Here is an 18,519-nt window from a genome sequence, read left to right as displayed (position 1 = left end):
GCAAGAAAGAGTGCACGTTAATCAATATAACCAAGGAGAAGAAGCCAGAAATACAGTGCTGGTCAGACAGCTAAAACAAGAGAATACATAATAAGGAGAAAGACATGAGAAATTATTCATTTCTAAACGTTTGGAGTCTAGCTTTTTCTCTCCATCACCCCTGTGAGTAAATATTAAAGGAATGAAAAAGGATGAAAATAGTTGAGTTTTCAGAAAATGTAATTGTTTACTGTTCCCAGTCTAGGCATGATTAACTGAATTCAATGGTGATTCTGGCAGAGATGACTACTGAAGATGGTAGGAAGTCAGTCTTGATCAAAGGAGTAAGTTCTGATATGCATTCTGTAGGATGCCATGAGATTCTCTATGCAATAACGTCAGTTATTCCTTATTTTATGTGTGATATGAAAATCAATCATACAATCATTTGAGGTAATGCAGTTCTTAATGAGACATATTTTGATATATTTAATAAGTTCAAGAAGACTGTTCCAGATAAAATAAATGGTATGAAAAAAAAAATCTATTTTGGATATTTAGTTTTCTTTTTTCCTTTACAAAAGTGAAACTAGAAATTGTTTAGGAATTGTTTAGAAACATATATCTGGATGTGTTTATGGTCTTTTACCTGCCCAATACAAATATAACTGAAGGCAATTATAACTTAAGTAATAATTATGTTAAAGGCAATTGTTTGGACTTATCAAGAAGAAAATGACTGAATGGATATAAGCCTAATGTCATGGCTTTCAGACTGAAATCTGAATGGTTACAGCTAAACCAAACCAGTATGCATCCATACTTTCTGACAACAAATTATGTTTTTCAGAGCAGTAACAGTGGAATGGTGTCTTCTTTCCAATCACAATGACATCTTTTCTGATGCCATCAATTCTGATAATTTGCTTGTCCATTTCTATCTCCTCTGGTCTCATGCTATGTTCCAATATTGTTAAAATCATCACTGATGACTTAATTAGCAAGCTAATACACTTCCTGTTGTGTTGATGCTATTATCCTACAGCAGAGAATATGTAACTGGAAAATTTCACCTCATTTATTGGTTTACTGAAGCGTTAATTTTCATGGCACTTTTCTTGTTTAATAATTAAGCAAGTTTTCCAGTGGAGACCACAGGGATAAAAATTCAGGAAGAAGAAAGAATGGAAAGAAAAATATAGATAATACCGATTAATTGTTTGTCTCAGTTTGGCTTTTCCTGAAGAACCACAAGGTCCTTTAGGACTTGAGATCAGTCAACCCAACTCCATGACAAGATGAGGGGCTGTGAGAGAAAGCTGAAACACCAGGATCCTTACTTCTGAGATCTTCCTATCACTGTTGTTGGGCAATGGCCTGGTTTAAAACTTTTCCATTTCAGTGCTGCTGTTCAGAAGTGTTAGACAGTTAACAGGAGTTGACTCTGTCTACTTTCTCCAGACCAGATGAAAGAAATCTGAGACAATGCTAAGGTGATGGATAGGCTGTGACTCAGGCTTATTTATTTTGAAGGGCTTTTTCGACAGATGTTGCAAATTACTAGAAGTTGCATCCATTCATTTTCTGTGTACTGCAGTCAAAAAAGGTCAGTGAGAAGCACTTACATGTGCTTATGAAAATGATCCATGTAGACATGTGCTTAGAAAAATGACATATGTACTGCTCCCACTGGCCTCTCAGAGTTGGTGGCCTGTGAATCAATGTATGAATGCTACTTATTTATATGCTTCCTAATTTTACTCCTTGAGACACATATTGAATATAATCCCTGGCAAATCCACTGATGCAACTGAAAGAATTATGCATTTTACACATTTTTGTGAACAATAACAAAAAAAAAAAAAAAAGAAAAAAAAAAGATTAGTAAGAAATAATCCAGTAGTGCTTAACTTTTCTGCTTAATGCAGACAGGGAGGTACTCATCTGTAGATGAGTGATGCTTAGTATCTCTGACTCACTCTGCTTTTCTCCTCTGATTTTGTGTAAGCATGAATTGCTAAGGTAAATTTTCTGAAGCAGTTTCCCATTCCAGATGCTATGCAGGCATCAGAAAACCTGGTTTAGGTGGCTGAATATAACTTAAAAACATTATAACCATGACCTTGAGAAGATATCTCCAAATTTTCAAAAGTGATCAGTTTTAGATCAAATTTCGTTTGTTCAGCATGTGAATTCTGAAATAGACATTTTTAGGGGAGATATTAGGGAAAGGAAAGGGGCTTTGGAAAATATAACCGGAATTCTGAAAACTACACATATATTCAACACAGGAAGAAGCAGAATTGCCTGTCATTTACATCACTTTATTAATGTTATCTCGATTAGAATAACAACAACAATCAGAAAGAGCTGGAAAAATATCTTCTTTCTCCATATGATATATATATATATATATATATATAATGTGACATATCAGGTGTCACTTTGACTGCTAATGGTAAGGAGATGAGGAAGAGAGATTATAATCATGAGACACTACCCTAAGCTGCAAGTAAGGCAACAGAAGGCTATGTATTATTTCTAAATAATAATGTGACGAGTAGAAGATGGATGGCAGCAGTTCCTGGGTTTCCAAGCAGTGCAGAATGACATGCACTGAGACTCAGCTGTGTATTGTCTATATGTAACAACAGGTAAGCGTAACAGTCTCTACATTGTTAAATTTTAAATGATTGATTGTTGCTAAGGTTATTTGTAGTGATTTATTTGTACAACATGGTTGAACAGTGTTATTGGCATTCTAGAGCAGTTTACTAATGTGATTTGTATCTTCCTCTGCATCTGCACTTTGAGTTATTTTTTAATTGAGATGAAAAAAAAAATCTGTCACTGTCATTCTTAATACTTAAAAATTGTGTTTTGGGGACTACACATTTGTTCTTATGTTATCCTCTGAAGCATTTGTTCACATGTTCCATTGTGTTCAGAAAGATGTAATGGATGATCCATTACTTGCTAAATTTAAGTCTAGAAAATATACCAGGAAGGAGCTGAGCATTACACATTCAGCATCTGAATCACTATGTGATTTATACTGCTAATTTCTTTCAACATTTGAAAGTCACATTCAGAGGCAGTATTTGGGGTTTGTTACCCATCTCCAGTTTCATCTTCTAAGCTCCTAAGGATTAGCTGGTTCTAAATTTTTTGTTTTGTTGTGGTGATTTATAGGTTTGAAGAAGAGCTGGTGAGAAGTAATAACATTAAGAATTAAAATAATTATATATTAGTTGAGATTTCACTTTAACTATGACCTGACTTGTGACTGCTGGGAAGTCACTTCCTTCAATTCCATTATCAATTCCCTTATATATAAAATGACAGTAACATTAGGGATCTAAGTAGCCCTGCTTGAGCAGGGGAATTGGACAATATGACATCTAGAGGTCCATTCCAGACTAAACCATTTTGTGAATCTATGATTCTGTGAAACTCTAATATCAGAGCATGATCAGAGCACAAAAGTGATGTAAAGTGGGAATGAGAAAAAAGGAGAAGAAACAATGTTACTTTAAACTCTGTTGGACATTTTGCCAGAGAAAATATTTTATATATATATATATAATATTCTATAGAATAATGTGTTTTCCTGAGCATTAAACAATTTCCTCAGTATTTTCCAATGCCACACTTTTCATATGAGAACAATATTTAGTTAGTCATTGGTTACTGACTTTACTAAAGGAATTTGGAACGAATTGTGAATTCTTGTTCATTTGAACTTACTCATTAAGAACTTATCAAATTGTGTTGTCTATTCAACACATTTCCATCACAAAAAAAAAAAAAAAAAAAAAAAAAGGTTCTAATAATAATAAGCTATCCAAATCAGATTTACCAGTGACTTGTCCTGCACATTGGTCTCTGACAAGTATTATGTCTCCTGTAGATCAATGATTACAACTGCACTGGTTTGTTTTTAGCCATTAAAATGTTCATCAGCAAAAGATCAAGGATCCCAGAACAGGATGAGAACTGTTCCTTTTGATCATGTTGTAAAATAAGTTTGTATTCTTTTCAATGTACAAGTTAATTGGAGGGTTCTTCCAATTCTTTTTATACAAAGCGTACTTTTACAAACATGAGTTCTAGGTGTATTACAGAAGCTTTGCTGTCTTTTTCCATAGAAAGAACAATAAAAATAAACTGAGTTAGTTTGACTAGATTTATTTTCATCCAATGTCATTAATTATATCATACTTTTAATTTGATATTAATCAAGTCTGGTATCAATCATTCAATTATTTCATCTAAGATTGAAGCTAATGACTTTATAATGATGTAGGTCTTCCTGATTAACTTTTTTAGATGCTAGAACAAAATTATCCCTAATTCTTGACTTTGGAAATTACTATTGTTCCAATAGTTCTACAGAGACACTGGTATTGATTTAAAAAGCTTCATTGATAAATCTTATATTCTAAGTTCTTTGTTACCACTTATTTAGGCTGTTTATCTTTTTTACCATCCACCCCTCCCCCCTTTTTTTTCTTGCTTTTCTCCAAAATAACAGTATATTAGAAAAGGTAAAACATAAATTTAAATGGTGCATTTAGGATTTTTCTACATAAGCATTGTTTTCCACTCTTACCTAATAATATATGAGTATCAATAGCAGACCTATAGTTAGCATTCTTTTACTTTCTCTTGAAATATTTTTAAAATTTATTTGTAATTTATTTGTCTTGCTTGTCAGAGAAATCTCTTCCCAGTGTTTTTCTTCTTTAATAAAGTTATTTTAACCCTAAACAAATATATATATATTTATTTCCACCATCAGCTGTTATCCATAAAATTATACCACTTTTATATTTTCTCTATTTAAATAAGAAAACTATATATTTTGATAAAATAGCTTTACATTCTGAAATGAGAGCATGTCTAAACATCCCTTTACATGAAAATCTTACTGGGAATATAATATCTCAAAAATTATCTCAAACTATGGGAAGAAAAGCCAATGTCTTTATTATTATTATTATTATTTAAAATAAAGGAGGGTCCATAGCTGGCTGAGCTTGAGTTCTGCAAATTTACTGTGACATTCAATGGCACTCTCAATTTGCAAGCAATAAGATGATAAATCGCTATTAAGATACAGCCAGTATGGATTTGTTAACGAACAAATCATATCAAATTTAAATTAATTTTTATCTTTGAAAGTGTGAGTGGCCTAATGCAAAAGGTATATTTAGCATTTGTGAATGACTCCTAGCTCCAAGAGATTACAACCATTGCAGAGGACAGAAGAGGAATACAAAATAATTAGTAAATTGGAGAAGTGGCCTGAAATTAGTAACATAAAATTAAGCAAAATGCAAAGTACTAAACTTCCCCAAAAAAAAAATCAAACATAAAGATAGAATAAATGGAAATAAGTGATTAAAAAATTATTTAAAATTAAAATTAAACCAATTGTGCTAATATAGAAAATTGAATACTTAATTCATGGATAATTGTATGCCTCAATTCCAGGATATAGTAAGTGTATTATCTACAAAGTGTGTGAGACTATAATTCCATTTATCAACACTGTTAATGTCTCAGTATGTGAGACTACCATGTCCAGCTTTGGTTCCTACATAATAAGTTGTAGAAAAGCAGAAGAACTGGTAACAATAAAACTAAGTAGATGATTCAAAACCATGATTTCTAAGGAAAATTTAAAGAGATTTGCTTGATCTAGCCTTGAAAACAAAATCTTTATACGGACCAGAGGAGTAACAGTCTACTATTGTAATTGTAAAGCTTAATATAGGCTAGCAACAAAATGTTTCTGATACTCTCAATATGATAAATTGAATAAGCAGTAACTATTTAAAAAAATAAATAAAGGAAATACACATGAATGTAAAGGAAAACTTTCCAATCATTAACTGAGCTATGAAATAGGTTATTTAATTTAGGACTATAACTCGCCACACATTTTTAAGGACAGGACTCAGAATCTGTTTAGACTTGCCTCAGGGGAAGGGATGAACCTGAAGGACATATGTTCTTGAGATCTTTTTGATTCCTATTTTTTGATTATTTATAGCATGAAATATTTTTTTAAATATGAAACATATCAATGACAATCAAGTACACAAAATAATCTATTAAAATTTCTGAGAAACCATCTTTTTGTTATATGCAATGTGGTCTCTTTAAAGAGCATACATAAAAGTATTTACACGTTTCAATGACTGGCTACATTTCATATATGTCAAATGCAAAAATGAGTCTATACTGACTGCGTACACTAGAAATGTTAATATAATATTGGTAACCTCCAGTACAAGATCAGTCTTAATACTACACTTATCTATTCCAACATATTTTAGTTATTGTCTCTGTAAGTGATTACAAAAAAGAAAATATTTGAAGATTTATCACTGTAATTAAATCTGAACAAAGATAAATATGTGATCGGTAGAGTTGTGTTTCAGGTAAGTGAGCAGTAGATTCTGAGCCCCCAGAGCAGAAAAGGAGCAATTCCATTGCTAGCTGATAAATAGACAACATCTATTTGCTCTACATGGGGACAATGCAACAAATAAATTACCTTCATTAAATATTTTCTTAGAGGATTAATGAGCTCTGATAATAAGCCACAGCAGCACAAAGAAATGCACCAAAATTATTTATCTGGTTGTAGTGGGAGGCTGGAGGAACAACCCACTGTTATCATTCATTTTAGCTACAGAAAGCATTTCACATTTTCTCTGAAATGTGAAATGTACTCCATCATTAGAAAGTGCAACATGTTACACCCTTATTCAGTGGTTGGTACACAAAATATCCAAACATCAAGTGTGATGATAAAAGTTAAAACTGGGCTTGAGATAAAATAAGGTTTTGTATTTTCAGCAGGGGAGATTTAGACAGTTTTTTTTCTGATTATTTATTTCATTTGAACTGAATATTTCTGAATGATAAAGCAAAGCTATCATGTAAATTTGATGGTTTATAGTTATTCATAGTAAATTCATACCCTAATCTGGAGTGAATTTGTTGCTAGTTTGTTTTTTTGTTGGTGGTGATGATGCGTTTTTTTTTGTTTGTTTTGTTTGGTTGGTTGGTTTTGTTTGTTTGTTTTAATAAAGAGAGAGAGAGAGAGAACAAGTAACTTCTTCAGAGTTGCTAAAATTCCCAGATTACTTCAGATTTTGGCTGTCATCAGGTGTCAGTACCATTTAATCATCAGGTACTGCCATCTTGTGGAATTGGAGCAATCATAGGAAACCCTAAAACAGAGGAAGATAAATATATTTTCCCAATAGGATACTGGAGGAGATGGACTAGTATATCTCACTGCATCACCAAAAGAAGACACAAAATAGACTTCTTTATTTTGCAAATACTGTAATTCCACAAAAGTGCAATTGTGGGATGTGTGTTTGCATGCTTTGCCATTGAAAATGCAATATTTAACTATAATATGGACTTTACCTTTAGGTTCTAGGCACTCTGAAGGAGTTTCAATGGTGACTCTCCTGTTACATCTTCACATGCCACCTGAAATACCACTTGTGTCCAGAAACTACATGTTTAAAGGAGAAAAGAAGCAATTTCTGAGGAGAAAAACCTTGAAACAAACATGGGAAACAATCTGGCATTAACAAACATAGGAGTGAATATTTGGTGATATCTGAATGCTTCCACCACAGCTCTTGTTAAAATACTTAAAGATTTATTTCTCACTGATCCTCACTGACAAAAAGACTTTTGCATTACCATAGTACTAACATTTACTGCATCAGAATATCTACAGAAACATCATATAGCACTAACAAAAATGCTGATATGTCAGTATTCCAGCGTCATCCATAATGAGAAATACGTAACATTGTGACGGTTTAGAAGTTAGTGTTGTGAAACAGAGAAAATAGGTCTACTAAATCGTTTAAGAAATTATAGTAAACAAAATTTCTCACCATAAATTCTTTTTGGCAGGAGATAGATGTGCTCTTCTCACTACTTTATCACCAAGTGACCCAAATTTTCACCTACTCACTAAACTGCTCACTAAAAACTCCTTAATAAAAGAGAAACAAGTTGGGCATTTGGAAGGCTTTCCAAACGGATTTCAGAGAACAGACACAAAGCTCTTCAGAGACATAGGTCTGTAAACAAGACTGGTCATTCATAAAAGGAAATGGCAGTTTTGCAGTTACCAAGATGATTTGAATCATTTTCACACCAATACTTAGGATATAGTGGAACCTGCCAGCAGAAGACTCCTCAAGCCCATGCCACAGGAGAATGCCAATTTACAACTGCCTCTATAATTCATAATTTCGCTTTTTTTTTTTTTTTATTCCCGGTGTTTGTGTGTGTTGATAAATAATATATAAACAAAAGTTTCTTTTGTGTTGGCATTCAACTGCAATTTCCAGGAAGGTCTCTGCATCATCTTTGTGATTTTGACATAGGTGTCATATTAAACATGAAACAGCTGGCTATAGAAATAAAAAATATGCTCAGCACATATTCTTTAAAAATGCTCTCTACTTCTGTGTACAGCAGTATTCAGTTTCCTATTTTCACCTACACATTTTTCCCTATTGAAATGAAAGTAAGTACAACATGGAGAAAATGTTTTACGCAGTCTTATTGCATTTATACAACATGAAAAAAATGTCTACTCAGTCTTACTGCTTTTTTTTTTTCTCAAAAAGAGATGACTTCAGATGGTTCATCTCTAAAGTCATTACTTCTTGATTTTACAGTTGTAGTTTGGTTTATTAAGATTTTGGCAGCACTTAATTTAAGCTTCAAAATTTCTTCAAACTCACAATTATTTACCTGTCAGGAGTGATGCATCTGTGGGATTTAATGCCCTATTCAAAAGTTAATGCAATGATAGGTTGTACTCTATGTCTAACCAAACAACACTGGTTCTAAAATCTTTTAACCTAAACCGTTGCACTAAAATACAGGCTTGAAGTTCACTAAAAACTGCAGTGACCCGTGTACAAATAGAACTAGTGTCTTCTACTGGGTCATAGGAATCTTGGCCTGAAATTCACTCATCAGTTTGCCATTTTTTAAGAGTGGTATATCAGGTGGTATTTTAAGCAAGGACTCTCTTGTAATTTACATCTGCTCCTGTGATGAGCAGCTGTTGGAGTTGTGATACGTTACTATCTACTGTTGTTCTAGAATTCATTTTTCTGTATGTGTACTATGAATAACAGACGTAAAAAATAGACAGCAATGTTTTAAACTGTTGATTCTACATCATTTCTTTGTTAGTTATTTTTAAATGTCATTGCAATTACTAGGGTATTCACTTACGCATGACACTGTCAGAAAAAAAAAAAAAAAAAAAAGGCAAATGAAAAAGCAAATGAATCTTCTGCCTGGGCAGCCTGCATTAGTAATCCTGTGATTTAAGAACCCAAAATTTTAATTTTGCTGGTATGTAAGCTGGGAACAGTCAGAGTCCTAGAGTATGAAAATCAGTGTGTGTTTTGTCCTCCATCATCTTAGAATTTAGAAGTGTGAGAGATTTGTAGAATGGATCAATGTCAAGATACACCCATTTTAGTATAATTGCAGTGGTTCTCCTAACACACTTTTGTAAAATCATTTCTATAAGATCATCCATCTATTTCTGTCAGCTAAGAACTGTTGAGATCCCAGATCCCTAGCCAACCATGGCTCTTTCTGACTGTTCTGCATAACTTCAATTGGAAATTTCAGAGTTTCTCCGTGTATTGGGTTTATGTAGCAAGAAGGAAAAATAAATAAACAAAATAAATAAATAAATAAATAAAAAGCCTGAACCACAGTTTAATAACACAAATTGTTTGGGTTTTAGATTTGACAGAAGTTCTATTGCTTTTTTCTCACTACCCTGTCCTAATTCATCCATCACTCAATTTTTAAGAGCAAAAATCATTTGGAAGTTACCAAAATAACAGTATCCCTCCAGACTCAGAACCAGCAAAGACTAAGTATTTCATTTTATTAGAGGTACAAAACTTCATTGCCTGAAATCCATTCCTTAGGATTAGTTCTAATTAATTAATGAATAATTAATTGTGTGTTTTTAGGGTACAAATAAAGTAAATTTTTTTCTACATGAACTGGCAATGAACTCACAGTGATGACTACTTTACATTTGGTCTGAACTACTTTTAAGCCAGAGCAATTAGTGAGACTGATTGGTTTTCACTTGAATTGGTAACAGGTGTCTTCAATTAAAATCTATGCATTTTCCTTGAACTCATATGTTCATCACCACTTTGTAGAATTTCATGCTGTCCTAAATCATTTCTGCCAGATAAGACTTCATAGCAAAATGTGGCAATGAAATTTTCAGAGAGAAATATTTTGGGTTAATTAGTATTTTGCCTGAAACATAGCAGAAGAGGAAGAAAATTTTAAGCATTCAGAGAGCTCTCTGAATCTCCTCAGGGTCTGCTCAGAATTGCAATTATATCTGCAAAAAGATTTTAAGCAGAAAGTCAACTTAATTCTCTGTTTTGCAAAAATCTTCCCCCACTGTGTGATGACTATATTTAGTCCATAGCATTTTTGTACTGATGCGATCAATTTGTCATGAGAAAATTTTCGTCTGACAGAAGTGGATTGAACTTCTGCAAAATTAATCCAGAACATCCTTCATCTGTAAATCACTACATGACTGCTTACATTATTGGCTTATATTGGCTGAAAACTGTTCATCATTCCATTTCTTTCTGACCATGTCAGGGAGTGGTACAACATAAGGACAGGAAGGACAGATCAGTTAGAGTTAGTGTATTTCACATTTCTTGTACCATAAAAAGATACCCCAGTTCCTATCTTATCATTGGCAAAAAATGTACAGAAAATTTGAAATTTTGAGGTGTTTCCTCTCACTTCAATTCTTTCTTTTTCTGGCTAACTTTCTATCAAGAAAACCTTTTGACCATAGTTGGAATAAATGTATGACAGAACCAGACTAACATATTTGCAATATTGCAAAATAACTTCATGCTGAAGCTGAGAATAGTCACCTAAGAAATTTATGTCTAAAAACTTGGAATTTACTATACCAATGGAGCAGTAACCATCTTGGAAAAGTAGGAGGGGGATAATATACCTGAACTAGCCTTGGTTTTTCTAATTCTGGAGTCAGATTTTTAAAAACTGTCATAGGGGAAGATTACAGAAGTTACCTCATAGCTAATGCGTAAGTAGTGTAAGTAGTAAGGAACATTTGTTTCAGTGTAAAGACAAAATGAAACAGTGTAAGATAAAGTGGAAACAGAAGAGAACAACACGTAAAAAAAAAAATATATATATATGTATATATATACCTAAGGTTAAGGCTTTAAAGTCTAATTTGTAGAATTCCACATGAATAATTCCCTGCAATAGCTAAACCAGAACCTCATTAACTTTATTGATACTTCCAATGCAAAGACATTAATGCATCTAGATTTGTAATACATCATGATATAATTATATACAGAATATTTTTTTTCTCAACCAAATATTATGAGTATAAAGGGAAAAGTATATACTTTTTGGGTGTACAGAATGATTCCCAGGATAAAAATGATAACCAAGGCAGATTACACTTTAAAAAAAAAAAAAAAATCACTTTGATTATGTCTCAGGTTGTGGTAAAGTGTTTGATAGCTTTGGTTTAAGGAATTAATGATTGATTGATTCTAGGGACTTAAGCTGCATATAGAAAGGGTTCTGAGATATCTTCAAATAAACAGATATAGAAGAGGATATTAAGTGTAGAGGAGTAATAACGCCTGCAAAGTAGGTTGAAAAGCTATTAGAATCTGTTTTTGTTTTGTTTTGTTTTGTTTTGTTTTAAAGATATATTCAAAATAAAAACTGTTTATGCAAATAAACATAAAAAAAATAAATAAGCACATAAAAAGTCATCCCTAGCTCTACAGGAAACATCTTGTTGTAGTTCACTGAAAATTTGAACAGGTGGATAAAAGAATGCTTGATTTCTGGATTGACCCCACAAAATAGAAAAGGGAATTATCTAATATTTTATGGTTGCTCTCTGAGTCTGTTGAATAATTTAATTATTTTTTCTGAACTAAATTTGTCCTCCCAGAGAACCCGTTTAGGACTGTTTAATAATTTGTCATTTATGGCTTATTTCATTTCCAAAATTTGAAAGAAAGAGAGAAAAAAATAATAACTTCAGATCTAAAGCAAATAAAAAAATTTAAAAGCCTTTATTTTTTTTTTCCCTAGATGATTTAAATAAAATTAATGAACATTTATTGAGTGTATCCATTAACAATATGGAGTATTGTTTCCATAATAGCTTTCTCTTATTTTTCTGTTTTCTTTTAGAGATCATCTATAGCTGGGTATTTAATGAATTTCCATCTTTTGTGGCAGAAGATAGCAGACGCTTCATCTCTCAGGAGACAGGCAATCTCTACATCTCCAAGGTGCAAACATCTGATGTTGGCAGCTATATATGTCTGGTAAAAAACACAGTGACAAATGCCAGAGTTTTGAGTCCTCCTACACCTCTGACACTGAGAAATGATGGTAAGAAAGGTATTATTTCTGGGTACCACATGGAAGCAAAATACTCAGTAATTTAAGAAACATGATTTTATTTTAATTTTTCTATCTGTGCATGCATTTACTGCTGCAATCAGCATAGGAATGGTGTCCATGGAGACAGTCTTCTAAAACATCTAATGGTTGTGGGACTATTTAGACCTCCAGAGACTGAGGTGCAATCTGACACTCCTGAATTATTTTGTTTAGAAGATTTCTTTTTGCTATTCTGGTGCTCTGTCACTGTCAGAGAGAAGCAAATCTCCTTCCTCAGTAATGTCTGTTTCTTTAGGACTCCATTCAGTTGCCAAATGAATGTGGCTACTGTCACACTGAGATGCCGTTCGACATCTGAAACATCCACAGGTGACTAGCAAATATCACACAGGACATACAGGAAACCTGTGCCCTTACAGGCCAGCTGGATGCCTGAAGATATACATTGATGCATCTCAGCTGTCACAAGATGGTTAGAAAACTGAACAGAGACCCTCACACTTAAAACCTGATGTTGTTCTGAAGACCTGTTACATTTCCAGGCTCCAATTCACTGCAGTGATTAAGGACCACCAAGAACACCACAATAGCTTTGATTACATAGATAGTTAGCTACCCAGGTGCTTTTGAATTTCATCAAGGCATATCACCGCAGTATTTTTTCTGTAATTAAGTACCTCAATATTATTTTCAAAAACTAGCTTACGAGCTGAAATATCTTAGTCATTTCCAAAAATTAAAAGAAAACACCTTCCAATAATATTTCTTATAATTTTTATTGAAATGTCATACTGCTCCATATGTATCTCCAATTCTGTTGGAATAGCTATCTATAGAGACAACTATTTTTGCTTTTTTTCAACTAAAAGATTCATATTTAGTATTTTATAATTCCTTTTTGGTTTTCTTTTCCATCAAAATAATGTTATTTTTGAGACTAATAATTAGTGATTCTATAAATATCTATATTTTTATTTTTCAAGGATGTTCCACACTTAATGATACTTTCTAGTTCTTCAGAAATTCATTTCAGCAATTTAGCAAATATGAATTAATATTTACATAAATCAGAGAGAGAGAGAGAGAGCCTCTGAGTCTTTAGTCCTGCTTATAACTTAATCTAGCACTAAGAATATCCCTGCAGAAGCATTACAAAGACTGGACTTTAACATTGACAATTCAATTTTGCAGAGTAAATAAAAAAAAAGTGTGTTCACAGATTAGAATGGAATTAAATTAATCTTTATTCATTGTAACTAGGTTGAAACATCTGTCTGTAGAGCATGCAGTCTCTACAACAAAAAGCTGCATGTTTTACAGTATCATTTCCTATTTATTTATTTATTTTTGTTGTTGTTCTGGTGTTGTTGTACTTGTGCTAATCATTGCATTTGAGATGTTTAGTTTTACCAAATGAACAAAGCAGACCCGTTCTTTTCAATATTAGCTCTTTGAAAATGAAAACAGAAAAAAATATATGTTTTAATGAGTTCAAATTCTGACACAAAAAGAATTTTATTGCCATATTTATTATTTATATCTTGCTCTGTTTATTTATTACATTTTTACATGTTCTTATTAGGTTTCATTTGTGTGCAGCAGTTCAACAGATTCAACAAATTTAACAATTCTATGATCCTGTGATTAATTATCCATAATGTAATAGCAGTATATGGGCACACAATAGAAGGAGTGGAGAGAGTAAATAAGGATAAAGGCAGCAGTCTACATCACTGAGCTATGAAACAAAATCTGTGAAGGAAAACAGTGCAAATTTCCTTAAAAGTCAAGCAGGTAGTATATATTAGCCTCAAGAAAATTTTTATTTCATGGCTGACTGTCATACAGCTGTGATGATCCAACCTTCTGAACTGAGCTGGAATACTGGGGAGGCATTTGCACGTAGATGAACTACTCCTGAACAATTTCCCAATTCATTCTTTCCCATGTATGAATTTCTACCAGCCTCCCATGACTTCATTTTTATCTGTTGGGATTTCTGAAAAGTCCCGATTGTTTCAATGGAGTTCTTTAATATTTCTTAGTAAATTGCGTTTGCTTTTCTGCATGACTGGGGAATATTTTCAGTGAAGAGAATGGAATTTTCTACCTACCCTCGTAGTTTTCATAAACCTACCTTGTAAAAATGTTAAGGAGAAATTTATGATTTAGCAACTGGATCTCATTATTTAAAACTTCTGCCTTGTTCTACCTCTTTCACTGAAAGCAATAATGCTAACTTTTTAAAAACTTTATGGGACCACAATTAAAATACTCAAATAGAAATACTATGTTTTTTCCTTTTGATGTAGATTGTTTTAGGTTATATTACTTAAAAATATTAAAGGGGGACATCAGAATTTTGTACATGTATATATACAATATACTCCAAAATATGGGATAATAAAACTGATGAATCATGGAATGGCTTGATTTGGAAAGGACCCTAGAGATCATCTAGTTCCAACCCCTCTGCCATGAAAAGAGGTGCTTATTAGACTTATCGAAAATTACTTGTTTGTGGAGAGGAGGGAGCTGAGGATGGACTATAAGCAAGCCCATATTTAAGTGAGAAAATAGAATGATTTTTAAAACAAATATCCATGCACCTGAACATTTACTTACCATTGTTTTTGAATACTGTTTTATAAACTTGAATATGCCTTATATTTTTGAGCTTTTAGATATAAAAATGAGTTGAATCACTTTCAACTTTTCAAATATTCACTTAAGTGCAAAAATCATACAGCTTTCTGATTTCTAATGATTGGCATCCCAGCTGGCATAATCCTACTCAGTCAGCTCATTTGTCAGAAACCAAAGGAAGAGCTTGTGGTTTTAAACAGCATTTACAAATGGTGCTATATAAATAAAACAAATTATATATTATCTATTCTCTGGACATATGTATTCAGTAACTCAAAAATCTAATACTTGATATATTTGTCATTGTTCTTGTTTTTTAATAGATGTATAAACAGTACCTGTACCCAGGGGAATGGACAGCCTGTGACAAAAACAATCTGATGATAACACTGGTCCCTATTTATCTATGAGGAAGAAACAGAGTAATATTAAGGCTTTCTGTCAAACTCTGCAAGAATGTAGGAACTTCCTTGGCTATTATTAATCTTTTATTTCTTTCAAGATGGGTCTCAAAGGGGAAGTTAGCTCCTTGATATGAAGAAAATTAAATAAAAACATCAAGAAATCCTTCAATGGATTCTGAATAAAATGAATACCTTATTTGTTCAGATGTCCTTGACAATCAGTCATTTCATACAATTCAATTTCACTTCAAGCTGGGTTATAAAAACACTCTAAAACTATCTGAGGAGATAAAAAACTTTTACCAGGAAAAACAAACAAACAAACAAAAAAAACATTTCACTAACTGCTTTTATAATGCATTAGAAGCTTTGAGGAATTATTTAATAACACTTAACAAATAATAAACAGGGTGCTAAAATGGATCCTTGCAGGCATGGGTGCTGATTGAGAGCAGTAAAGTATTTTGATTAATAAAAATAACAGAAAACATCCTCAAATTTAAGAAATAGAAACCTAGGTGGTATAAAACATAATGTTTGATAGCATAAAGCACATATTTGAAATTCACACTTTTTAATTCCTTTTTTTTTTTTTTTTTAATTTTTCTTGAAAATATGTTAACTTTAACATTATTACTGTACAGGAGAGAATTAAGTAGTTCTTCATTTTATCTCTGTGTATATTGCCTAGTGTTTTTGCTACAGTGGAATTTCCAGAAAGAAAGGAAACCTATACAGTCTCAGACATCAGAGGACACTTTCTACTGTGTTCCATTACAGCAAGTTAGTTTAGTGCTCAGCTGAGGTTGGTGTACCTGACCAGATATATCGTGATATAACTGAATGCAGAGATTAGCCTTCACAATTTTTTTCCATGTCATTATAATTCCATGAACTGAATCATGTCAGTCCTAATTCTATTGATTTTGAAGAGACTCTTCATGTAGTTAATAGTCTTGCATAGTCATAGATAGTATGGATATCTAGGCATTAAGGATATTCATCTCTGCTTTTCTGTGATGGAATGGGTTCTGAGTGTGCTTATTCAGGTTGAACTCTAGAATATGTTATTTGAATATGTTATTAGTGTCATCTGCAAACATAATTAGTAAGCATTTGAGTCCTGCATCCAAATCAGTTTTAAAAACATTAAAGAGAACTGACTCAATTTTAGGAGGGTTCCATTTTAAGTCAGTGATCCTCCTGAGTCTTTTCCAACTTGGAATATTCTAAGAATATTCTAAGAATATAGCTTATATTTGAATCGAGCAAATCTCTAAAAGCAGTGCAAGACTGTCAGGGAATTTTGGGAACTCCTCATAACACTCCAGGTCTGAACTTGAACTTGAAAGGATCCCACTCTGATTTTTTTCAAGCAGACCCAAATTCTCTGGTAAAAACCCATTTGAACTCCAGTGATACAGAGACAATGATAGGACTGACAGACACATCAAAGTATAAAATGGAAATTGTATACTCCCCCTTTCCAGGGGAAGGTTGGTAAAATAACCTGTTCACTACTCCTGTAGTGAACATGTTTCTCCCCTAAAATTGTAGTGAGTTATTTTTATGGTGAGTCATTGTGTAACTGAAAATAAAAGACTTCACACAATCTCTGTTTTTCTCTAATGAAAAATATATTTACATATACTTCATGGGATACAAGCATTTTGAAGAAACATTCTTATCTGTTTCATTCTGGTTCTTGTACCTAGATCCTGCTGCAAGGTTGCCAAAAATAATAGGAAGGAAGTCATAGCATTTTAAAAAAAAAAAAAAAAAAAGGAAAAGAAAAGAAAACAAGGACATACATATAGTAGCATAAGGGAATTATGTCTTTCCATTCAGAGTTCACGTTTATTACAGCCAACCCCAGTGGTCCTTCCACCTAAAACTATAAGTGAAAATCTGTAAGTAGGGAGGAAATTTTATAACCCTTTTCAAAGTTTTATATTGATTGTACCATGGCTCAATCACATTATCAAAGAAACGCAGAAGTTCAAAGATTCTCTTTGCAAAAGATTTGGTCTAAAAAAAGCAGAGAGAAAATATGCTGGGATCGTCTTTTGACGATATAAATGTGCTGAAACCAAGAGAACATCTCAAGAGCAACAGGGGAAAAGATTAGGTCCCAGTGTTCAATGCAGAACAAAAACTCTTATATTGTGAAAAAGTTTGCTTTGTGTTTAGTTTTCTTTGAGCTCTGTTATGGTAACTTCATTCAAGGAGTTTTAATTGCTAAGTTTTCCCACTACTTTATAGAAATTTTGTCTGCTGGAAATGAAGTTGTTGTTTTTAATTAGCTAATGTAATTTAAGATTCTAGACTTGTACCATCTTGCATGCTTTCTGCAGTCATGTAGCTTTGTTTTGCTTCTCCTCCTGATGATTTATGAAACTATTACATAAATGAAAGAGTTAACTGATCCAAATGCATAGTACAGTCAGAAGCATAAAATAAATGAACTGGAGAAATAAATGTTCCTCTCAATTCAACTCAGGATTAGGAATGATGTTACATGGAACTGTAGTTTTTAAGATTTCATTCAGAAGTGTGTGGGCAATGTTTTAATTAATGGTGACTAAATTAAAATTTGTGCAAATTGATAGCAAAAATAATCTTAATAGTTGCAAATTTTTGTGAATAGATTTTGTGAGACTGACCTGGATGAATGGGAAGTGGTTGAGTCACCATCCCTGGAGGTCTTTAAAAGACATTTAGATGTAGAGCTTAGTGATACGGTATAGCGGAGGACTTGTTAGTGTTAGGTCAGAGGTTGGACTAGGTGACCTTGGAGGTCTCTTCCAACCTAGATGATTCTGTGACTCTGTGATTCTGTGACTCTGTGAATAGCAGGCAATCGGAAAGAAGGAAAAATAAATATTGGCCAGAGATGTCTGGGGGAAAAAAAAAAATTTAAAAATCAACAACTTATTTCTTATGCCAA

The 18,519-nt window shown here is 32.8% G+C and overlaps 1 protein-coding gene across 1 annotated transcript in view; it reads left to right on the top strand.

Annotated features, from left to right (window-relative positions):
• The window catches only part of CNTN5 (contactin 5), a 680,315-nt gene that overhangs the window by 487,915 nt on the left and 173,881 nt on the right, over nt 1-18,519 (top strand). Inside the window, 1 exon segment of the mRNA XM_035542535.2 lies at nt 12,307-12,510. Coding sequence (XP_035398428.2) covers nt 12,307-12,510 — 204 coding nt within the window.

This window comes from Cygnus atratus, chromosome 1 (assembly GCF_013377495.2).
Source record: "Cygnus atratus isolate AKBS03 ecotype Queensland, Australia chromosome 1, CAtr_DNAZoo_HiC_assembly, whole genome shotgun sequence".
Classification (NCBI taxonomy): Eukaryota; Metazoa; Chordata; class Aves; order Anseriformes; family Anatidae; genus Cygnus; species Cygnus atratus.
The sequence above is the reverse complement of the archived record's forward strand: the minus strand, read 5'-3'. Positions and strand labels throughout refer to the sequence as shown.